This window comes from Prunus persica, chromosome G6 (assembly GCF_000346465.2).
Source record: "Prunus persica cultivar Lovell chromosome G6, Prunus_persica_NCBIv2, whole genome shotgun sequence".
Taxonomy (NCBI): Eukaryota; Viridiplantae; Streptophyta; class Magnoliopsida; order Rosales; family Rosaceae; genus Prunus; species Prunus persica.
Genome location: NC_034014.1, coordinates 24,318,398 through 24,343,367, shown reverse-complemented (window position 1 = coordinate 24,343,367; position 24,970 = coordinate 24,318,398). Strand labels below are relative to the sequence as shown.

Here is a 24,970-nt window from a genome sequence, read left to right as displayed (position 1 = left end):
TTCTTTCCATTACTTCTGATGCTTCCAAATTGTTTCTATTTTCAGCATCAATTAACTCTAAGAGTACTTTCACTTATTTGTCATAACAAAGAGCAAGGGAAAGCAAGGGCTATCATTATTCATGTAAATAATGATAGCCCTTGCAAAATGCTTATTATGTTTTCACGCATTACTATGTCAGCCCAAGGACAACCATTATTCATATGAGATATAAGGAGATAAATTTGTATAGAGTTTTGGTGTGAGAAGTAAAGAATATGGTTAGGTATTTATATAATAAAAAATTCTAATTTTTTTTTTCAATTTTTTTAATATTTAAATTAGTTGCTGATGTCATTATGAAGTCAGCATTACATCAATTGCCCAAGCAGTAGCACAGGTTGATTTTGCCTGAGGGCTTGCCCAGGTAGGTGGGCCCCACGCCTTGCCCAGGCTTGCCTTTGCGCGTTGGAGTCGTCTTGTGGGCTAGACCTTGTCCTCCCCGGGCAAAAGACCTTCCGTTGAAAGTGCCCTAAGGGAAGTCCGAAAAAATCCACTAGTGTAGTGATTTGAAGCAATTATTTCTTCAGGAAAGATTATAGGTTCAAGTCTTCGCATAAATGTAGTGTGTGAGTTTAGCATACTATTGTTTTTCTCAATAGAAAAAGGACATCCAAAAATCAAACTCTAAGGGAAGTCCAACTTGCAATAGTTTATAGATTTCTTGGCGTGTTCAAGGCTTATGGACTATCTTAAAGATCAGGTACGTTTAAACCATGTAGTTGTGACTTTTTTCTCCACATTATTCAACATGGAGATATTGGATTAGAATTTATAGATCCATTGGTCACCAAAGTTATATAAAACAATACAATGATCTTTAAAATGTCTTCGTTGGGTCATATCTTGATGACTTTTTTTAATAAAGAGGGGAGCAAGTCATTTGTCACACGCAATAATTAATGACATTAATGCATATTATACTAAGTAACAAAGATAATCAAACCAACTCAATTGTAACTACAAAACTTCTGATGTAACAAAAGTTGAACCAGGGAAAGTGTTTTTAAACTTTTTTTTATTTGAACAGTAAAATCCTCTAAATGAATGCAGGCCAAGAAAGTCTGATGACTCTGATCAAACAGTGCTAGAAAAACGTGCAAATGCCTGTACATCAATCACACTGCATATTAAATTAAAATGAAGCCCAAATTCAAAAGAGATTAACAGGAAAACTTGGTAGTGGGAAACATTTGAAATTCTCAATCATATAATGTAATCATATTCATGTGTGTGTCTCTCATATCATTAGATGTGGCCTGGTGAGATCTCTTGACCCCGACAAACTGCATCCTTGAAGCAGACAGTGAACAGAACCCATGACCTTCATTTGCACTCTTTCTTGAGCTAAAGAGCTGCTGGGACTGTTTGCAATGAGCAATTGCTCCCTCTATTGAGCTCTCAAGCTCTGAATTTGCACTGGTACTTCTCTTCAGCAACTGCATATCAGAGAACCCACTTGAGCTGAATGAGAAAGAAGAAGATGAAGATGAAGAAACAGAGGAAGTTGTGGATGAACACAAGGATTTTGGTGCAGATGGATGTTGAATGGCCCCAGAGAATGACTTTCTGTGGGTATTGGCATTTTCCTCGGCCATTTCTTTCTCAATGCTTTTCATGAGAGTAGTTGATGATATTTGAAATCTGCCATTGTCAATTGTCCCAAAAGGGTTTTTCTTGGCCACCTTCATGTACTTATTTGAGCAAAAGTCCTTGACTTTTGAACCATTTTCTGCTTCTGCATTTCTTGCTGGCTTTGCACAAGAGTAGTCATCTGCACAAGTGGGCTTACTGAACAAAGATTTAACATATGCCCTTGAAGCCTTGAGCTTTTGACCCAAAGAAGACTGCTTGATCTGCTGGAGCTTTGTGGACCAAGATTTCTTTGGATGATCATGACCACCAATGAAATTAATACACATTTCAGCTGTCCATTCAGAGATGTACTCATCTGAGGTTAGCTCACTGCTGACCCTGCAAGACTCTGACGGTGAGATATTGCAGGACCTATCCAATGGGGTGCTTGTATTGGTGGAAGCTGTGATTGTAGAGCTATTGATGAAGGGAATGCTGAAGCTGTCTTCAATGGCTTCTTGGGTTTTGTTCCCAAGTGAGGTGTTTGAGCTCTGAAGGATCTTTTGGACCATCTGTAAGCGAGGTGGGAGATGAAGAGGAAGGAGCTTACCTTTGTAGAAGAGCTCATCAGCTGGGGAAGTTGTAGTTTCTTTATCTTGAGAAACTGAGGACATTTGAAACTCAAACTCTCTGGTTTGTGGTGGAGAGCCAATGGAATAACAGAAGAAGTTAGAGGAGGAGCTTACTTCCATGTCTATGTAGTCTTCATCTGTATTTTCACATGAGGCTTGGCTTCTGGCCATCTCATGTAACCCTGCTCACTCTGTGTGTGTGTGTGTGTATGAGTGAGTGTGTGTTTGTGTGTGAAGATGCTTATGGGAAGGAGAGCTTGGTGAAGGAAGAGGCAGAGCACCCTTTAAAGTAGAGGTGTTGCCAAGTTAGAATAATAAATAATAGTATAATAATTTTTCTCTTTCAATATCTGGAATGCTTCCAAGAACTAAAATGCAGAAAGAAAATAACTATAACTTTTTCCTTTTGGGCTAAGAACATTAATTTGTAGCTTATTCTTGTATTTTGGGCTAAAGAACAATAGTTTTGTAGCTTCAATAGATTCCAATCACAGTTTTTTTAAACCGTCCCATGAGATTTTAATGTTGTGATTATTGACAGTTTCCTGAGAAATTATAGTTTTCTTAAGGCAGATTTGAACCAACCAAATTTTGACACATAGCTGCTTATAATCAAACCATCAAATCAAACTTTTGTAATGACAAGACTGTAGAGCGTGATTAGTGGGATGACATGGCTTGAACATCCCGATATATGTACGTTTTTCTTAGTCCACATCCACTCTTACTGTAAATGCCTTGAATTTGGATTCTTCAAATGTTTGAGCACAAAGCTTAGACTTCAAGTACAAGATGTTGACAGGGCAGCGCTTCTGTTTTTATTGAGAGTTTCAATGTAAGCAACATACCCCATCTTTTGAACACTGTTAAGAAAATGAAAGTACATTGACGATTGAAGGAGAGAGAGCAAATCAAACTTCTGAGAAATGAAATCTAATCTGAAATCTTGATATCCATCCAATATCTATATGGGAATTCTAAATGGATCACTTCTCTTAATTAAGTTTGTGCTTCCTTTTCACCGTTTAGGTTATTTGTAGCACTTTTGAATTTCCCTCAAAGATTGAACCCATATTTTAGGTTCTATGACAAATACCATTTGTAACTGTTTTATTTTCCTTTATAAAAAACACAAAAAGAGAATCAGCCAACACGATCTAACCCAAAAAAAAAGAACTTTGCCTTCCTTACAAACAATAGAGATCTCAGATTCCAACCTTCTTTCAAAATAATGCACCTCATGTTTATATGCCAATTACATGTATAATTATGTTATTTTTCTGCAACATCCACTAACCTCCCTGCAACCAAGATTTGAATTTGAAAACCATTTTGTGTATTTTTTATGTTTGTCTGGGCAACCCACTTCTCGAAATCTGGTTTTCTGCACTCACTCACAATTCTATAATCAGTGGAGGGGAGAGAGAGATTTTTCATTTCATTTTTTTCATCAAAGAACACAAAATAAAAAATTATATTGTCTCCACAACAACAACTATCATGGGCTATCATATGTGGATGTCCTTATCTAACCTAGTCAAAATTGTTGCAAAGATTTAACCTCATCATCATCATTGTTTATAATATCTGTCTTTGGAATTTCAAACTGTTGACCATATTAACATGTAAAAACAACCCACAAGGTCCAACTTCATGGCCAGTAAAAAACATCTGAGAACAGAACTTCATAATATTTGTTTAGTCAGTGTCTTAGAAATTAGAATAATGTAAAAAGGATTTTGTATTTCATATTTAATTTAAGATTCTACATCATCTTCCCAATAATGTATGAGGTCATTTTCTTATTTTGTTCGTCAACATTAGCTTTTACCCAACTCTTTTTCCTGTTCTTTTTTTCTTCCCTATTTTGTAGACATGGGTTTTATTGTCAACTTTTTTATTGACCTAGTTGGTAAAATAGTATTTTGGCATGGATTGGAGGGCCTGCCATGGAGCCATTAAAAGGTACAAAAAGGTAGAAGCTCACTGCCAGTAATGGTAGCCATCACGTGCCTACACGAGACAGACCATATTATGATATTAATCTTACTAACGCCTGATCAAGAGGTCACGTGATGCTAATAATCTTAAGAGATGCTCGAGTTCTGGTCCTCCTAGCCACATGATTAATCTCATTTTAACTAATGTGACTGAAAAACTCCATCGGCTTTATGAATATGCGTTTATGTCAAAGCTCTCTAGGTTTGCCACTTTTGCGAAGTCTATTTTCTTCGCAAGAAATACAGAAAATACTAATGACAGTCGCCAGCGTAGTGATGGCCAGAGGCGGATCCATTAAGGCGCAAGGAGGTGCAGCTGCACTTTCGCCGAAAAAACCATTGTAAGTACTTCAAACTGCCCCTTTGTTCAACTGGTGTACAGATTACCTTATTTCCATTTTCAACATTTAAGTAAATGTCTTCGTCCTTTTACTTTAATTTATTTTTATATTACTCCATTTACTTAAGTTTACAATGTAAATAAGGAAGTACCCCCCATTTGGATTCAAATAAAAATACTAGAAAATCAAATTCCTACCAAATCAAAATATGAAAAATCGGTTTTAGTGCAAAATACGATTTAAGCTAAAAGTGATGGCTCATTAAGTCAATATATACTTCATACTAAAATCCCATAAAATCAAGTTTTCTTATTTGATGTATAAGGAATAAAAGCCGCCAAAAATTATCTTGAAAAAATGATTATTCCGAAAAACCATTTTTCATACTTAATCAATTTTGCACCTCCGCTAAAAAATTTCTAGGTCCGCCACTGGTGATGGCAGTAGGTCTCATCACCCATCAGTGGATGATAGCCACCCCCACCTCACGTGTAGACGACGGTCGCTATCACACATCTCTCTTCCATATGCAGCAGATGTCCTGTAATCAAGTGTTGCTCACATGATCAGTGAAATCAATTTCTTTGCTCTATGCACAATATGTTTCAAACAGACCTGGAAGAAGAAGTTGCATGGTTGTGGTATCTATAAACAGGAGAAATTAATTTGCTTTTAACTTTTTAAGGTATCTACATCTTGTAATCAAAGATAAGAGAATTTACACACTTCGATAAACCTAAGCACTCGAATGTTTGTCCACTTTTTATTTACAACCTATAAGGAGTGTTGCCTGTAAATACATAGCATTGCATCTTGTCTGGAAAAGAAAGCTACTAACTTGCTTGTTCCACTAGACATGCCATAATCCATCGTTGTTATGAGATCAAAATGCACCAGTATACATATTCGGATATTCCGCCGTACGAATTTGGCCTATTTCCTGCTGGTCAGCTAGGGGTTTTTAGGTCCTTTTCAAGTTCATCAAACTCCCAGTCATTAATCTCCTCTGTTGAGCCCTCTTTGCCAACCTTCCCATGTTCTGGCTCTAGTTTTGCCAATTCTTCTTTTGGGTTTAGTGTCTTGTCTCCCTTAATCAAGGAAGAATTGGATACTTTATCCTGTTTGAGTTCTGGAGTCCCAGTGGTCAATGGAGGGGCCTTACCATGTTCCGGTTCTACTTTTGCCAATTCTTCTTTTGAGTCTACTGTCTTCTTCTCCCCTTTAATCAAGGAAGAATTGGATACTTCATCCTGTTTGAGTTCTGGAGTCCCAGTGGTCAATGGAGGGGTCTTCCCATGTTCTGGCTCTAGCTTTGCCAGTTCTTCTTTTGGGTCTAAAGTCTTCTCTCCCTTAATCAAGGAAGAATTGGATACTTCATCCAGTTTGAGTTCTGGAGGTCCAGCAGTCAATGGAGAGGTGGTCAATGGAGAGGCTGTCAATGGAGAGGTAGAGGTAGGAGATGGAATTATTTGGGGCCTATCACTAGACGGTGTCTCTGGTCTTTGTGGTGAAGCTTCGATTTCCAATGTCGGTCTGTCAATGGATTCAAATTCATCTTTTATTTTTTTGAGGGCATCAAAGAGGTCTTTGACCTTCTGGTCATCTCTCCTGGATCAAGAGTGTACCATGTATCATATCAAGGGAGTGATGCTATAGACATAGAGGTGTACCTAATGGCAGAAGGGAAAATGACAGCATAGACGAGAGTGTACCTGAAAATGCCTTCAGTTTGAACGTAGAACTGCCTTTTCATGGTCTCCACTACACTTAAGGTGGTCAGAAACTGAAATGACAAAGGGAAATTAGATTCAGGAATATTTCATGTTGATATATCGGTTCAAAGCACAATGAATGAAGAAATACAAGATTAATACATACATGCAAAAGTGGACGTGATCTTGAAGAATTTGACTGAAAATTTCACTTATCAAAGGATTAAAAAAACCGTGGAAAATGTGTGCATACCTTTGCTTCCATGTCCAAATATTCCTCTTCAAGATTTTTTCTTCGGTTATTTAATTTTGAAATTCCATCATCTATACGAGGTGATATATTTGCTCTGATATAAATAAACAATCAGAGGCTTGATAAAACTGTGTAAAAGAAAAGCTAAGAGAAACAGAGAAAATGACCCTTGACTTGACCTCAAGCTCTCCACGAGATTCTTAATACGAACGATGGATGATCCCAAGCTTTCCTAGTTATGATACAAGACAGGCACACCAATAAGAAGGTGAAAAAAGAAATTATAGTAATAGATAAAAGTGAATGTGATGCACTATTTAAAAGAACATATAAGAAGAAAACTATTACCTTGTAGGTAGAGAGAAGTTGGATTACCAAATTCACAAAATGGTCTCCATATCTCTCCAGTTCACCACTTGAACAAGAATAACAAATATCATTAAATATGAAGAACTCATCATACACTAGGGGATGGACACAACAGTGCAAGTACAGAAAACATTAAAGAGATCATATCATAAGATATTAATTCCATTTCAAGTTTTCAGAATACAGTTATCCAACATGAAATATTGGCATCAGATTCATTTGCTGATCAGTGTAAATAAGATCTACATACTTGACCTGCTTCTCCTTTTTCTCTGTGTACGAGGTCTGGAGAAGCCATGTATCTTCCAAAAAACTAATCCAAGTATTGACAACATCAACTTCTGTTTTACATGAAGCAATGGATCTTGACAGCTCATCTTCCTGTGATTAAAGAAAACAGATATTATAGATACTCCATATTAAATGCTCATCCAAAGTACATCTGTAGAAAATCATTCTTAATGTATGCATTCTAAATGTGACCTAAGGCATAACAAAAAACCTATAATACCTTTGATTTTATGTGTACAAGAATCTGATTGCTTGCTTCATCAAACTGTTCTCTTTCTTCCCTTGCATTGTGAAGGCGTGCACGAACGGCCTTCAATGAAATAATCACCTGTAAAAAATGTTCAGCCGTATATATATACCCCCCCTATCAAAAGAATATGAGAAAACACAATAGGACTTATTTTGCAGGCTATAGAATTGGCAGGGATGACATTTGCAGTTCACCTCTTCTGATGCTCACACCAAAACAAAAAGAAAATGCATATGTATACTCTCATGAACACCCTTCAACTTGTTTAAATAGGCTCTGTGAATGGGGACAATTTTTTCATTAACAAGAACGCACCACTTCAGTTGATCATCATCAATATGAATATCACAGAGTACATTTTACCTAGAAGCCTAGAACTAACGATTAATTAACCGCTATTGGAAATGACTGCGATCTCCTAAAGTGCACTATCTCTTTATATATAACAGAGGAGGAACCTTTTTCAGTTCTTGTTGGAGTTCTTCCCTTTGCCTCTCAAGTTGTCCGATCTCTGCCACCAATTCCTGAAAAATGCCAAGTTACTACAATTTCGTGGATGTCAACAAAAAAATGGATCACAACCAAACAAAATTTATTCCAGTAAACAGTCCACTATATAGACAGTAGGCCTCAACCATATGTGACATAAAAATTTAACAAGTCTACTAGACAAAAAAGAAGTCATATATCAATTCTGAAAAATTAAATTACAGATTATTAAGATGTTCTTAAATCACATTTCTATACATATTAACAATGGGTACAAAAATTTATCAGCTATCATTGTGTGGGAAGTCTACAGTTTTTATTTAAGCATCTAAATAAGTTGACACGTGCCAGTGTGGGCAAAACTTGCATGATAAGGTTAATCCTCAAAGAAACAAAAATTAAGGCTAAATTCATCAAACAAATAGTAAAAGGCAAGGTTCAAATTTTATAATAGCTAAAAGAACAGTCTGAGATTAAATCCATTCTGTTGAATACCACAAATTCTGAGCAACTGAAGCCCATTTAAATATATAATGTACAGATAGATAGGCTTCAAGACATATTAATTAAGCTATCATTAACTGGAAATGCCTATTCAATCGAGACTTATGATATATCTGTGCAAAAGAATTCCTTAGTTGAATGGATTCACATAGTTCTTTCACATTCTCTTTTGAAAAAGAGGGAAATAAGTCTTTTGAGCCAGTATACCTTCTCCTGTTGGCTTACTTCATTAGCTTTAGCTACACGAAAGTTGAGTGCTTCTTCTTTCTGAAACCTGCTTGAAGTATTGAGAGAAAGAATAAAAACCATTAAAGAAAATAAAGATTAAGGAAACACCAACTGGACCTAATTTTCACATTTTCTTTGTCAAATAGCAATTAATCAAATATCAAACTGGAGAGGTGTGTGCTGACATGCACCAAAAATGTATAGAGCTCAAGTGCACTTTTTTGTTTTTTTAAAAGAAACGAACTTTTATTGAAGAAAACATAAAAGATACAACAGAAGTGGCCAAGAAGCCACCAAAAAAAAAAAAAAACAGCTAAAACATCTAACACAACAAGATTGCGGTGAAACGAAAATTAATCTCCCTAAGAAATTAATGACAACCATCAGATTAATCTAATTCAACACTATGTTCAGCAAGCAGACCCCTTTACTGATGAAAAAGGTCCTTTATGGTCCATACACAATATGAGAATCCATTTTATCAGGTAGGAAAAGAAGGAAATAAACATATGCTAATTCATTTAAACTGAAAATTCTCGGAAAAACTAGGTCATGGACAAAAAACTGTTTCACCATGGATGTGCTTACATAAGCATCTATTTTCTCAACACATGCTATACACGGACAAAAAAACAATCATGGAAACCTGCATACAACACTAGCACACATAGACACAAGCAAGATGCTTTAAGATACAATTTGAAACCTGTGGTCTAAAATGCGCTTTTCAGCTTGTGAGGTGGAGTTAGCAAGAGATTCTGAAAATACTTTTAATTTTTCAACCTGCAATATAAATTAAAACAGGGCAGTTAAATACAAATAAGAGAAGACCTGGCCTGAGAAGATGGGGCTAATTGTCTAAACATATGCAGTGCCCCTCAAAGGCATAGCTAGGCTTCTTATGCAGTAACCATATTTAAAATAAATAAAAAAACACAGAAACTGAGAAGAATGTTCAGATTAATTTTTATAAGATGAACTGAAAATTTGTAGCTTTGTTCTTCACACTGTTTCTCTAGATTGCATTCAGGATACGTTTCATGGACACCATATAATGTTTGACCTCACTGAACTGTTAAAAACTGTTAAATCAAACCCACTTTTAGGTTAAGTTGTTTGTCAAACCCTGAATCAGTCTAGAACATTCAGAACTGTCAATTCCTCTTTGGTTTGGTTACAGTTCAAAGAGAGAAGGGGGGGGGGGGGGAGAGGGGAAGTGGGGGGTGGGTGGGGCGGGGATGATGTCACATGGAGTACACCTTTTCACAATGCATCTCGGGCGAGTCCCCATTGCTCAAGGATTTCTTCTTTAATAATAGATCCTCCAACCTGGAACATAGTTGAATTTCGACAAGTGCTTCTTTTAAATTCTGCAAGGAAATCAGACCTTTCAGTTCAACGAGTCATATACACTTAGTCATCCTAATTCCTTAGTTGATAAATATTTAAACAGTTAGGGAGTTGGGGCATGTATCATATTTGAACAGTTGAATTTCTACAAGCGCTTCTTTATACTGAAATAGAGATTCTGATAACACTTTTAATTTGAATGTGAATAAAATAAAATCATCTCAAATAAAGCGGTGCATTTATGGGATGTGTATTTGAATGTGTGCTTGTACCAGCATAAATAAAAAGATCAAGTTTACCTCTATTGTTGCATCCCTTTCCTTCTCAGATGATTTTTCACAACCTTCACTTAGAGGCTTTTGGTGTGCCATCACTTTATCAAGTTCTTCCCTTATACTGCAGGCTTCAGCATCTATTCTGAGAGCAGAGAACAAAAACAGGTGGAGGACAAGATTAGGTGAAGTAACAACTGGATCTTATTAAAACTTAAGCTAATAATGACTGTCTAAGAATGGAAACATGTGGATTCCAAACATTCACCAAAGGAGATCGAATAGAGGGTATGCAAATAAAAAACTCTGCTGTACGTTATTGTCCTCTACATAATAAACTAACAAAGAAAAAGGAAAACCAAACTTCAAGAGCACAAAATGCAGTGGTATGGAAGGATAATTGTAAAGAATCATGTTTAACAAGTTTGGAGTTTCATTGATCACATGTAGACACAGAGAGAGAGAGAGAGAGTGAGCAGCAGAAAATATACATATTATGAATTCATAGTGCTGATTGATCTGTTTGATCAAAGTCCGAGCATGCAACAGTCACTTCAGTATATAATATCTACCAGCATATGAAAAAACAAATTTAACATATCAAGGCATAAAGTGGAGCTACAAAAATTCTGTTTCTTAATCACAGAAGAATCAGCATAGCACAAAACATCAAAAACCAATAAAAACAGTCATTTTCATTCCAAATATCTCTTAGTTTGCATGTCAATGCCCAAACACGCAGCAAAGAAAAGAAAAAAAAATGTTCCTCAACCACCTTGCAAGATCAGCATTTATTTTCAGCCCTGCAATTGCACCTTGAGCAAATTGGAGCAATTCTTCTCGTTTTATCTGAAAACAGAAGTAAAAAGAAAAGTAGATCAGAAAGGGACGCATGCATTAAACTCAAAATTCTTAAATTGCAACATAATTTGCATAAGGTTAGAAATGTACTGTTTTTGGCTTATGAAAAAATTATGTAACTTTTCATATGAGTAGAAATATGAAGATGGCAGTTCAAGAAACAGGGGGGGAAAAGGGAATGGTTTCTTGGGAACTGAAGCCTTCAAATGATAATATTAATATGTAACTTTTAATAAGAAGCACTTTCAATGATTAGAACGTCGATTGGACTGAGACAAGAAAAATTCAAGCAAAACATTTGCGAAAGCTGAATATTTAGGCCATCCTTAGATGTCTGATCCCAAAAGTACTCAGAAGGCTTACAGCCTTAAGTTAACCCCATTCATGCTGAATTCATGCATACGCCTGTCCTTACCAGTACTTCATCTTGATAGTATGAAAGTGCTGCTGCCAAATTCTGTACACTGCTCATTACTATATTATGTACCTCCTTTCCTCCTGTAAGACAGAGCCTGTATATGGTACAAAAAAATTCATGTAAAATTATCTGCAAAAGCAATCTTTAGGAAAATTATCTTTTTTTTATTGACTAGTTTTTTGGTCAACCGAACAGAATCTTTCTTGCTGTTGTTATGGACTAAAAATGTAATTTCAAGGACCTAAGTTATCCCAAAGAAGTGGTAATCAGCCAATATGAGAATATTAGAAGAGTGAGAAAAATCACCCATATATCTCCAAAAGTAGCGAAACTTCTTCCTCATTTGGTTCTTCAAGAATCTGAGTCATACAAAAGAGTTAACCTGCGGTTAAACTCCATGGATCAGCAAATACAAAGCCCAACCAATGTATGCAGAATGGCACTAAAACTCAAGGGAAAGCTTGAAGGGATAAATCAAAATATTCTAAAACTTTGCACACAGATTAGAGGGAGGAGGAAAAAAACTTCAACAAATTAGAACCATTTCATTTTGACTTTCCGTGTATAATAAAAGAAGAGTTCTTTTCTACTTATAATGCAATTATTATGCACCTCTTGGTGACCCTTGATTGCCGTTTGTTATTATATGACCCCATGACTTCACTCATCATATAAGCACTAGGGGATTAGCCTTGTAAGTGGTAAAATAAGCAAACACTTCAATCTATGTCAACCAAGTCATTTAATTAAGATCAAAATTAGAGAGCATGATCCATTCTCAGCACTTGTCTATACAAGAAGACTGGTATGATGCATATGAGAAAACATTAATAATTTCTCAACTTACCATTGATAATGTTATGCCTTCAAGAGCTTGGCTATGTAGAAAGACATCGCGAAAAGTTTTTGGTTCATCTCCCATATCAGAGTCAATGTAATAAACCTGTCTCAAACAGCAACACACAAGAATTACAAAGATAGAGTAACCAAAACAACAAAAACATAACCGTAGAGTGCATCAGGGTTTACCCACCAGCGTAGGTCTTTTTGGCGATTCCATGGATTCATCAAAGTTAAGTTGGTCATCAGGGCTTCTTTCATTGTTCACATTGTAAAGGGTGGACAGTCTCTCTATTTCTTTAAGTGCAACCAACCACCTCCTCAGTAGCTGAACCCTTTCTACCCCTCTACAGGAAACAGACACCTCTTCCAATCTTTTCACAGTATGCCTAAAACTCTGTAAATTCCTAGGGCCCTGATTAACAAACCCAAGCAAACAAATCAGAATTTGAATAAAATTAATATTAAAACTAACTCCAATTTTTTTTTTTCTATAAGAAAATGAAAAACGAACAAACATGAAATGGGAATTCATTTTTTTTTGGGTTGCAACGAAATAGGCATCCATTCAAACAGCAGATAATCGCAAAATGAGAAAATTAACGCAGCTTCAATCAAAATTTGAATTCTTTCAAATGAAGTAATAAAATGATTAAAAGGAAATGGTGAGTTGGGAAATAATACAATGCGTTCAGGGAGGAGGAGTCTGGCTCCGCCGGCGACGGCATTCCCGGCGTGAAGGACGACAGAGTCGGCGTAGTTCCGTACGGTGCGAGTGAGGCTATTGGTAGCCCCTGCTTCCACTGCCAGGTTCACCGCATTTCTTATCCACGACATGTCATCCGCCGCTCTCTTTTTCTCGCGTTTTCTTTCGGAAATTCCCGCTCACCAAACAGATAAACAAATAAATTAGAGAAATTAAAGAAATAAATTAGAGGTAAAATGATGAAAGGAGGCGGATTTTTGTTGATTTTGGGTTGATGAAGAAGATGGAGAAGAAGAAATCAAGCAATTCCTTCTGGGTGCAAAATGAACGTTTTTTTCTGGTTTTAGTTGGAGTACTTTGCGCGGCTTTGCCTTTTGTTTCGCTTCCTTTTCTTCTTTCGACTCCGAATTTACCAAATTACCCCTATTCTTACTTATTGCAAACGAGCAACGTTTAGCATGGGCGTGGAGGATTTCTCGGCATATTAAACGCTTAATTAAACCATAAGGAGCGACGTCGTTTCATGATAAACATGATTTAAGGTTTTTTTATATATATTTTTTTATATTGCATAAACATAATTTTATGTAGAATGCTAATTGATCATTAGAAATATACTAATCAACATTGTAGCCATTTTCAAGTACTAATGCTATATCCTTTTTTTTATTAATTTATGCGGTTTAAGTAATAAACACATAATGAATACAAGTGATTTCTCCTTGATCATTTCATTTAAGATTCACCATAGTTTGTCCTTGGTCTGTAAACATGACAAATCCAATCACTAACCTTTTTTACGCGTATTAACAGATCATGTAAGTTTTAAAGATTTTCCATAATTTAGTGATTAGTGACTATACCGTGTCGTAATTAAATGTTTACTGCAAAAGTTTTTAGATTACACTGGATAAGTACATCAAATGATACGCTACTGTGAAAGGGGAGGGAAAGAAAGGGAGGGCAAGCAAAGTGTCAAAATAACTTTTATTCTTTAAGAGAGCTTTTCTTGACTATCAAAATCTCAAGTTTCTAATACAATGCCAATGGCTTGGATATTACACTGATAATACAACTGACCCAGAAAAAAAAAGAGCCATCAGTTCTATTATGTGCATAGAATGGAGACGACGATCAGCAAGAATGTTAAGTGTTGTTATCTCTACAATGTGCATGCCTCCAAGCCGCCGACACGTTTGGCCAAAGGGAAATGTTTTCTCTAAGTAACAACCATCACTCAATGTCTGGCAGTGGCACTTTCCAATAGTTCCACGAGTTGAAGTCTTCCTACAAATGTGTTGAAAACCAGGTTCATCATCGATTATGAAAACAAAGCCAGAGTTAGAGCTCTCTCTAGCTGCACTTCGGTTTATGTTCTGAGGAGAGGATGTAGAAGAATGTTAAGTTACCTGCTCAACCAGTGAAGTTGGAGGAAACATGTCGTTGACGAGAGTGTGTAAGGAAGTGTACGTCTTCACATCAGCGCGATGATGGCTGATGGCCACCTCTCCCTGCAAGTTAATGGAAACAGTTTAGCCACAGAAGATACATATATTTGCTCTCTTTGGTTTGTGATAAGCATCAGTGGAAGACAATTACCTTGGGATTGATTATGAATATTTTGCCCTTTGGAATCCCAATTTTCCTGTAGCTGAGCTCATCTGTGTCTCTATTTCCAAAACCCGCATAGAATGGGTTGTAATCAGAGGGGAAGAGCTTTTTTATGTCCTGCAGTATATGATTATCACGTATCACAACTGTTAGAAGAAAAAGATCCAATGCCAACCAGACGTGTTCGCTTTTTAACTTTCTTAGCTATTTACCTCTAAACAGGCAATTTTGAATTCGTGTGGTGCTCTTCTTACAACTGCCATCAGCAAATAGGTAAAAACAAACTAATTGATCAGCGCAAACTAAATAAACATTTAAAAAAAATTAAAGACAGGTAGAATTCAAACATGTAAGCAAACAAAGGAGCTTGCGTATCCAAATAAATAGAGGATGTGATAGTCATCGTATATCAACAGTGAACAAGAGAGAGAATAGTTACTCATTTACCACAGGCACCCTATAAAACCATACCATGGCTGAAATATGCTGCTTTGATCCAAATCAACCTACTAGCGTCTAAAATATTTCTATCGTGGTAAACGCTACAAATATTTTCTATGCGTGCCCTTCTCCTTTTATAGTTTCCTATTGGCTTTCATTTTCACATGGTATACTTCATGAAAAAATCAGTGAGATTACCATTAAAGATTGGGCACCATAAATACTATAATACGGTTAGTTAATGCAAGCTGAACAGATATTACAGAGATAACCTCACCTTCACGATACAATGAAGGAAATAATCCATCGGGTGATATAACAACAGGTCCATTGGGTAAAGCTTTTCCATCCTGCAAGTACAGAAGAGTAATCAACTTGGCGTATGCAGTTCTATCAACATAATCACTTAAAGAAGGCAAGGAACTATAATTTGGTGTTGGATTAGAAGGAAAGGGATACCAAAAACGACGCTATTATTAGGTTACCTGTTTTAGGTTGACTAAAAAGCTTCTCGTTAGATATGCCTGTACAATTGCACGTGCACTCAAAAACAGTAGCTGATATCCATTTTCCTGTAGAAAAAGCAGGACTCAATATTAGATAGCGATCTACGAAAGAAAAACCAAATAATTCCATTATAATATAAAAGAAAGGGATTTTCCATTATAATATTAAAGTTATGCAATCCCATTAAACTCAGTTAGAACATGGGGCTTACAGGTCTTTTTTTCCCCTGCAATGATCTTTAAAGAGATGTACCTTAATTGCACAGAAAAGTCTAGCCACACCAGATTGCGTCCAATCTTTTCCAACTAATGGCATGAACTGGCCTAACACGTCAGACCTGGAAAAAATGGATTCAGGTGAAAGTTTTATCTTTAAACTAAGCAATAATAACATCATGATGGTAAAGTCTTTTTTGTATTTTTGATAGGTTTGCAGATTGCCTGTGCTGACATATGATAGTCCAAAAAATTAATTTGCATAACTGTCTGGTACTAAACTAGGTCTCTTATGGTTTTGTCCTATGGCAATAGAAGAAAGCAAGAGAATTACAACTTTCAACATTTTCCATCTACTTTCAGAAAGTTGAAGAAGCAATCTTATTTTAGCAAACAAAACCACATTACATTTACAGCAGCCTTACTTGGTAATAGTTCCGTCAACATCAGAAATTACAATTCTGGCATTCCATTTCCACAAGTAAATATGTGCATCAACCTGGTAAAGATAAAAATGGCTTAGTAACTCTATTGGCTATAGCTCAAATTTATAAATGAAACACCAGATGATTGGCAAACCTGTTGTGTCCCCCAAACCCTGGTAGAGAAACTGAAAGTTATCATATTTTGACCTTCTTTGAGATTTAAAGATGCTATCTGCTCGTTGGTGGGAACATTTGTCCTTACAAATTGCTTTTGGGGGGACTCAGGAGTTGCTTCAAGTTGTGAGTTTTGCAGACCAGATTCAGAATCAACAAATTCATCCTCATTCGATGAATTACTGCTGGTGTGCTCAAGTGTTTTCACCCTTCTAAATGGAATAGGCCAGAGCCTCCATCTGCGTCCAGTAGGAGTGGAAGGCATTCCTGAATCCTCATCCCTGGGTTTTTCTGAGCCATCTTGTTCCACAGGAATTGCATCCTCGGGCGCAACAGGTAAATCTAGATCAAATGCAGCCATTCCAAGAACAACAGGAGCTGCTTTTTCCCACAAAAAGTATCTTTCCCTATATCTGATAATCAGATTTTCATTTTTCAAAATCGATGTTGCAGAAGTTATGAAATCCTGTGCAGATACACGGCGTGCAGCAAAGGCTTCAGCAGCAGCTTTGACACCCATACCCACACGAAGTTCATTTCCACAGAGTGAGATCTCAAACCCTGGAAATTGTAAGAACAGTAAACACAAATTAGATACTAGAATCAAGAAAAAAATATGGAGAGTTAAATAACAACTGAAGCGGGTAAGAGGTGCTTACTTATGCTTGAATGGACTTGTGTTTCTTCACTTGAAGATTCTGTTGGGGGTTCTATTAGCTCATTTTTACTGCATTCATCTCCAGTTGCAGGTATTTGTTGACTACTCTCTGTCTCATCGACTGCTGCTGATGTAACACACTGTTCATCCTTCCAGTCTGGATCATTACTGACAGAATGTACAGAAATGCTTTCAATACTCATTTGTTCCAAAGAAGACACAATCTTCTCAACTGATTCACTTCCAACTTGTACACGTGGAGACATATTGTTGCCAGGTGAAACAGAACCACAAGAAGCAGATAACTCATTGTCATTTCTCAATTCAATAACACTAGCATCTTCAGTTCTATCAACCACCGGATCCGGAAGAGTCTGATTAGATTTTTCTGGTGAATTTTGAACCTCCAATGAGGACCCCATATCTTCAACATCAGCTTTCCCACCACGTTTGGCCATTTCTTCTAGCCCCAAACAGCTCTTGAAAACGTCTGCCTTGTTAGTAGATGCATCTTCTGAATCCCTATGCATCTGAAGATCTCTTTCCTGTCTTGAAGTCTTTTGAGTTTCTTGAGCTTGACATGCAAGTCCCCTGCCTCCTTCATCAACTTCCAGCTGACGGCAAATAACATTATCTTCATTCTGAACTCCACAAACATTACCAGATGCGTTAGTTGTAGATTCATTCAGCTTACAAATATAATCAGCAGCCCAAGCAGTTTCACCTGAACTAAACTCCTCATTGCCTTCACAGAAGTCGGTCTCTTCACCTGGGCCAAGATTGAATCGAGGTGTGTCTTGCACATCCTCTGTGCTAAGCTCTGATGCTGAAATGGGGGCTGTCAATACATGACCATCCACACTCACCAATATAACTTCTGAGTTTAAATTCTGTGATTCCACAATATGATTACTGTCTAAATTATCATATCGACTTGATCCATACTCTGATAACTCAACGGAACCCTCTAGAGAAGATTGCTCATCTTTATATTCGTAATACCTCCGATCAGAATCAGATTCTGCCCTCTGTATCAGGTTTGCACCTAAGGAATTGCGTTCATCTCGCAACTGAACCACCATCGAATCAGAGACACTATGCTCCAGTCTACGAATTTCAAGAACGTTTTCATTACCATTATTCTGGTTATCAATCTCCAAACCACTTTCCTCTTGTGTAGGTTCTAAAGTAACAGAATCCTTCACAACCCCATTTGTCTCACTTCCTTTACCAGAATCAACCTCCTTTACAAAATAAGCCTCTCCTGAGTTATCAAGATACATATGGAAATTGGCATCAACTCCATTTACATTTATGCGGACCATCTTCTCTGCACCTTTAAGAACACCCTGAAATTTACCGAACCGGACGTACCAAGGCGTGCTTCGAAATGTCCCATCCTGCTGCTGAACAACAATGACATCAACAGCCCCACCAAAGGGATGAAAAGGAGTGGCAACAGAGTAAACACCTTGGGATATCAAGCTCCCAACTTTGACAACCACATTCATCTGGTCAAGCCACTAACAACCCCTCAAAATTTAGTGAAACCCCAATTAGCATCTAAACTCAAACCTTTAATTGTCAACAAAAAATTGTCTTCACGCATTCATCCAAAATTCTCTTCTCTTGATTATGATTCTGATCCTTCTTTGGTATCTACATCATAACACATAATGGAATGATAATCACACAACACAATCTAAAAATTTGAACAATATACACAAATAGAGCAACCATTTGTCATCTAAAAATGATTGGAAACCCTAACACTCTGTTTGGTTGCCAGGTAATGAAGAAAGAAAAATAATAATTTTATTTTTTTTCATTAGTCAATTTGGAACCTTTCGATACAATCCAAGCAAGTTCAGCTCTGAGATGCTGAAAAAGTTCAAATTTATTTTCCTTCGATTTCTCGGGAATCAAACAAACACTAACGAAAATTCTCCAATACATCTTTATAAATTGAAAAGAAAAAAAAAACATTAATAATCAAGACCGAAAATTGAGAACGAAAATGCATTGAAAAATCATAAAACACATAAAAATAGCAAAAACGAAGAGCATTGTGATTAAACTTACGGGTTTGAATCGGAAATGAGCAATCAGAGACAGCTCAAAGACTCAAACGACTCTCTCTGCGGGGCTCTTTCCTCTTGAATTTTGATTTTGAATTTGATTTGGGCTTTTGGGATGGCGAATTGGAAATCCAACCTCCGTCGTTGAAATACTGGAGGTTTCGAAGTTTGGATTTCCCTTGGAGGTTTGTTTGGATAACAGGAAAAAAGAAAAAACCAGAGACAGAAATCTCCATGGCTAAGCATTAAATAGGTACCCCTGGAAGGAACATAAGTAACTGGTCCTGTGGTTCGACGAAATTACGTGGAGAATTTGGACGGTGACGTGTAAATTAGTGGTGTCTGGAGAAAGGGTAGTTTGGTCTTTTCCTTGCTGTTACTCAGATGCATGTCGCCAGGTTTGAACGAGGTGGAGTCGGACCACCACCTCGGCAGCACCTGCACCTCGAGTGCTATTAGTCTTTGTCTCGAAGTTAACAAATATTTAATACGGTCAGAACCAAATTGTCCATAATGCCCTTTCCTTTTTTCACACAAATTTTTGGAAAATGGAGAAATCCAATTGAGTAATCATGGTCTTCAAATTTCTGATAATAGAAGAATAATTAAAAAGGAAACTGTAACCGGCATATTACTCTTCCTGTTAACATCCTTGACTCCATTTGGCTAGAATTTTTTAAAGAAATTATTTGGATTAGATCCCAATGCTAAATTTTTCTTAAAAAATAAGAATTATATTAGATTGAATGAATTTAAATTAACTAGATGTTGTAGATTTGAAATTACTATCGCAAGGTGTTGTAGATTTAAAATGACTATATGCAAGGAAACATTTGAAATTTATTTGTTTTCTTTCATTTTTTTTGTCCATTTTTTCCGATAATATAATCTAAATTCATAGATTTAATTCCTAAAAAAAATATTTGACAGATTTAAAATCTCTTTATACAGATGGAGCTTTAATTTATCAATCAAATCACACATGTTATGTGTCACCACCCGAAACAATTGTTTATAGATTTTTTTGTTCTGAAAAAAATGATTGTTTATAGTTCATAGCTAATGTGAGGTCAATCTATTATTAGAAACATTACTAGCAATTTTGCTAATTTGCACTTTTTCTTGGGCTATTAAATTATCGTGAACACTTGATCAAAGGAAAAAAAAAAAAATCACACAACACTATTCGATAACCCTTCTTAATTTAATTGAATTGAATGAGTGAGGACAGGAAAAATAAAATTACAGTAATCACATCCATTATCATTAACAAAAACGGTGTCATTAATAATCAATCATGTCCACTTGTGCAACTAGACATGATAGTAAATTAATTAATTTGAGAAAATAATAAATTGCAAGTCCACGATGGCAATGTGGGGGTTTGATGGTGGAACAAGGGTATTTGTGAGACCCAAAAAAAACATGACTTGTGAGTTATGAGATATGACTTGTGACATCCGAATATACGTCCACGTGTTGCACATGCGTAGATTTAATATTTTCCACGAGCCCACGAGACAGTGTCTAGAAATGGGCCTGCCGGCGCACCAAGCCCATAAACAATTGGGCCTCATTTTGGCTCATAGTGAAAGGGGGTCATTATCGTCAAACCGGAAAAAAAACTTATAATCCACGCCAACCCCTCCTCGCTTCCTTCGTCCCCAAAAATCCCAAATTCTCTCTCTCACGATCTCCCCTCCATCTCCTCCAAGGCCTGGACTCCTCGCCGAGAGCAAAATGACGAAATTGCCCCTCGTCCCTCTCGTCATCGCCGCCCTGGTGGCGGCGCTGGTGTCCCCGACCGCCGCGGAGATCAAGAGCCTCACGATCTCCTCCGACAACCGCCCCATGATCCTCTTCGAGAAGTTCGGGTTCACCCACAGCGGTCACGTGACCATCCGGGTCTCGCACGTGTCTGTCACCTCCAAGCTCAGTGACATCAACCCGTCGCGCCTAGGCTTCTTCCTCCTCTCCGAAGAGTCCCTCCTGCAAGTCCTCGTCGAGATCCAGCAGAACCCTCAGCTCTGCGTTTTGGATTCGCGCTACATAACCCATCTCTTCAATTTCAAAGAGCTCTCGCCGCCGCCCCTCTCCTCGTTTAACCACTCGTACCCGGTCTCTGCTCCGAACGAGTACAGCCTCTTCTTCGCCAATTGCGCTCCGGAGACCACCGTCTCCATGCTTGTACGGACGGAGGTCTACAATCTCGACCCAGATGGTGCGCGTGACTATTTGTCGGCCGGGTTGACCCATCTTCCTTCTCTGTTCTTCGTCTTCTTTTTGGCCTATTTGGTGTTTGTGGGCTTCTGGGTCTACCTGTGTTACACCAACAAGAGATCCGTGCACCGGATCCATCTTTTGATGGGTGGGCTGCTTCTGATGAAGGCGTTGAATCTGATTTCCGCGGCGGAGGACAAGCACTATGTCAAGGTCACCGGTACCGCCCACGGATGGGATGTGTTGTTCTACATCTTCCAGTTCCTCCGTGTCGTTTTGTTGTTTACGGTGATCGTTTTGATCGGGACCGGGTGGTCGTTTTTGAAGCCCTTCTTGCAGGAGAAGGAGAAGAAAGTGTTGATGATTGTTATCCCTCTGCAGGTCTTGGCCAACGTGGCGTCCGTTGTGATTGGGGAAACTGGGCCGTTTATCAAGGACTGGGTCACCTGGAACCAGGTGTTTTTGTTGGTTGATATCATTTGCTGCTGTGCTATCATATTCCCCATCGTTTGGTCCATTAGGTCTCTCAGAGAGACGTCGAAAACCGACGGAAAAGCTGCAAGAAACTTGGCCAAGTTGACCCTTTTCAGGCAATTTTACATTGTCGTTATTGGGTACTTGTATTTCACAAGAATCGTCGTTTTCGCGCTTAAGACCATTGCAGCTTATAAGTACCAGTGGGTGAGCAATGCGGCTGAGGAGAGTGCAAGTCTGGTGTTTTACATGGTCATGTTCTATATGTTTAGGCCTGTGGAGAGGAACGAGTACTTTATTCTTGATGAGGAGGAAGAAGAGGCTGCTGAGATGGCTCTTAGGGACGAGGAGTTTGAGCTTTGAATTGGGTAGTGTTCATTTTTTGCTGCCCATCTATATTTGACTATGTTGCTGCTGATGCTGCCCGTGCAATATTTTGAGTTCCGCTTATCGGATTTACTGATAGAATTAATGATGGGTCAGGTCTGCTGCTTCTACTCTGTTGCCTCTTTTGTTTTCCTTTCAATTGTATTATTGTTCTTTTACATGTTATAAGAAGTTCTCTGTTTAAGATACTCTGCCTCGTAGTTTTTGTTTGATAGGATTTTGAATTGAAAGATGCTGATAATGATTTCAATCTATAACACTGATAATGATTTCAAATTACAATGTTGATAATGATTTCTGCCGCTTGTATCTGTTTAGATTCGGTTTGTTATACTACTCGATTTGATATGTACCACTTTACCAGTTGTGACTCATTTCATTTCTAAGGATTGTTAATAGTATTTTCAATCATAATGCTGACAATGGTTACTGAAATAAGTTTTTTTTTTTCCATTACAAGTTGTTATAAATTCATTCATGATAAGATGGAGTATAATTTCTGCATGACGGTGATCATGTTCAAAGCTTGAAATCTGTTGGAAGTCCTTTGTAACTCTGAACTATTGACTAGTTGCATTCTCTGTATAGTCTTTAGTTTCTCTAATCAAATTAGGAAGCTTATGGAAAGTTTTTGGTAATTGCCACCCTAACAGAAGCTTGAATCTGCTAGAAGGTCTATCTATGTAACCCTGAGTCAAACTACGGAAATTAATAATTGAAGCATTTAAAACTTTGAATACCAAACCTACTTGGAAACTACTAGAGTCTTGAGATAAGATCATCAGGTCACTGCTACAGTCTGTTCTAGCAAATTCTGTTGACCCTAAAAAACTGAATTCAATCTTAATCAACACAAATTTAGCAGCATACAAACTTAAAGAAGAATACGAATTAAGACTGGTGACAACTGATCATAATGGAGCAAAAAACTTTTTTGGTAACCTATCAGTCTTAATTCAGAGGCATTAACCAGCTTGTTTTGTGTTCCCTTTCTTGCTGTGTCCAGATTGAGTTTTAGTATTGATCTTTTTGTGATTAACTTGTAGAGGTTTTACTGCTTAGGGTTGTGCTCTTTGGATTTGTGTCTTCTCCTGTGAGGCAAGGCTTGTGAGCTTTAGGATCTGATCTAGATCATCATAGTAAATGCAAACGAATTCTGTTAAACACAAGCGGTGTTATTGCTTAAGCTCCTAATCATAAAACAAGGGCTGCCAGTGTTGTCAATCCTTTACCATATTTTGCCAACCTCACCTCAATTATGAATTTTCTGCTATGGTGGTGGGGTCTGACCAGAGTTAATGGTGTTTGTATCTGTTTAAGTTTTAGGACAGACGTCATAAAACGAAACATCAATGATGGGGCAGAGAATGAAGATTGAGGGCCTCATTATTTTCTTGGAAATAACGTCACAAAATGATTGACAGAGTTGGTGAGGAAAGGAGAGGGGTCATTGGTAATTTAAGTAGAGTTGAGGTTCTATCTTCTTTTGGACGAGAGATATTGGAGGAGGGGAAAATCATTGCATGGTTAAATGCTCTTAACCATTGAGCTACCAGCCACTTGCAGGTGAGGATCTATTTTTCGTCCCCAAGAAAGATAAAAAGAGAGGACACGTGGACAATGAGGATGGAAAGGAGACGAAGCAAATATTTCTTGATTAAATGGATCATTAGGAAAAGCAAATATTTCCCCATAAACTTCAAAATTACTCTCCAAACCCTACCCAAAAAGAGGCTTTGCTATTGAATCGTGATAATTTTTTTGCTGATCCATAGAGTCCAGACAGGAAAGGCTGTTCTATTTTCTTTAATGCTTATTCACCCTGATTATTTTTGCAACTGGCACTTTCTACAATGCAAACAATATTTGAATTGGTACTCAGTTTGTTTCCATCTGTTTTTAATATAATATAGTACAATACTTATTTTGTTCAAATTCAGGACAACCAATGTAACCAAGCAAAGCTACAAGGCTACATCTTAACATATATATTAAGTATGCCTCAAACAAGAAGGTGCACTTATAAATAATGTCAACAGCTAGGATGAGAATGTGCAATGCACAAGAACATACCCGTAAACGATCCTTTACTCCGCCATCATCTAACTGGAAACCTGTAACAAGGCTTTGTTCATAGTTACTGGTCAAGAAGATCAACACCCTATTATATTCTCCTTAATGTTGTAGGAAATGACATTAAAATTACACCAAAATTATTTGTATCATATTTATACCATGTCTACTTATCACATTCCTCAATGTATATGGAATTTATTTAAGGGAGTGTCACAGTGGAGAATGTGGTTAGTAAAATATGCTGCAAAAGCTACCCATTGAAGGGCTAGACTTCTATTGAAGCTTCAAGTTTGGGCCTCCAAGTTTATGGGACGTGAAAAATGGGTCAAGATTAGATAGAAGTTTGGAAAGACCCGTACTGTATCGGTCCTATTAGAAGCTTTTCAAGATTGAGTTGGGCTGCTGAGACAAAACAGAGGGTTGGAAAGCACCTGTGTCGTCCATGGCATCAAAGACTACTTTTCTTTTTTCTTTTTTTCTTTTCCAAAGGGCCAGGGTGTGTGTTGGTGGTGTTGCATGACTTTGGAAGCTAAGCTAGCATAAGGAACACCAAAGTCACACTGGCCAAAAGAAA

At 37.4% G+C, this 24,970-nt stretch overlaps 4 protein-coding genes across 6 annotated transcripts; 1 reads left to right on the top strand and 3 right to left on the bottom strand.

Annotated features, from left to right (window-relative positions):
* LOC18773572 (probable membrane-associated kinase regulator 4) lies at positions 1,026-2,599 on the bottom strand. Its single transcript, XM_020565385.1, has one exon. It carries the CDS (start codon positions 2,415-2,417, stop codon positions 1,242-1,244), a length of 1,176 nt encoding a protein of 391 aa, XP_020420974.1. The 5' UTR covers positions 2,418-2,599; the 3' UTR covers positions 1,026-1,241.
* LOC18775247 (myosin-2) lies at positions 5,230-13,462 on the bottom strand. 3 transcript variants are annotated; one of them, XM_020567241.1, is made up of 18 exons: positions 13,109-13,462; positions 12,618-12,839; positions 12,432-12,527; positions 11,891-11,943; positions 11,582-11,678; positions 11,081-11,154; positions 10,333-10,450; positions 9,943-10,053; positions 9,390-9,466; positions 8,663-8,729; positions 7,921-7,986; positions 7,433-7,540; positions 7,172-7,302; positions 6,901-6,967; positions 6,720-6,784; positions 6,553-6,646; positions 6,300-6,370; positions 5,230-6,195 (listed from the first exon to the last, which is right to left on the bottom strand). In XM_020567241.1, the coding sequence occupies exons 1-18, from the start codon at positions 13,259-13,261 to the stop codon at positions 5,535-5,537; spliced, it is 2,331 nt and encodes a 776-aa protein (XP_020422830.1). In that variant the 5' UTR covers positions 13,262-13,462; the 3' UTR covers positions 5,230-5,534. The 3 variants fall into 3 exon arrangements, with proteins under 3 accessions (XP_020422830.1, XP_007206657.1, XP_020422831.1); XM_007206595.2 differs by having other exon boundaries at positions 6,732-6,784; XM_020567242.1 differs by lacking the exons at positions 12,618-12,839; positions 13,109-13,462 and having other exon boundaries at positions 11,891-11,966; positions 12,432-12,528.
* On the bottom strand, positions 14,093-19,477 carry LOC18772211 (phosphatidate phosphatase PAH1). The gene is made up of 11 exons (XM_007208304.2): positions 19,244-19,477; positions 17,163-18,820; positions 16,484-17,064; positions 16,330-16,403; positions 15,942-16,026; positions 15,668-15,754; positions 15,460-15,532; positions 14,954-14,997; positions 14,730-14,858; positions 14,540-14,641; positions 14,093-14,417 (listed from the first exon to the last, which is right to left on the bottom strand). Exons 2-11 carry the CDS (start codon positions 18,670-18,672, stop codon positions 14,364-14,366), a joined length of 2,739 nt encoding a protein of 912 aa, XP_007208366.1. The 5' UTR covers positions 18,673-18,820; positions 19,244-19,477; the 3' UTR covers positions 14,093-14,363.
* LOC18773490 (protein GPR107) lies at positions 20,877-22,672 on the top strand. The gene has a single exon (XM_007205154.2). It carries the CDS (start codon positions 20,980-20,982, stop codon positions 22,294-22,296), a length of 1,317 nt encoding a protein of 438 aa, XP_007205216.1. The 5' UTR covers positions 20,877-20,979; the 3' UTR covers positions 22,297-22,672.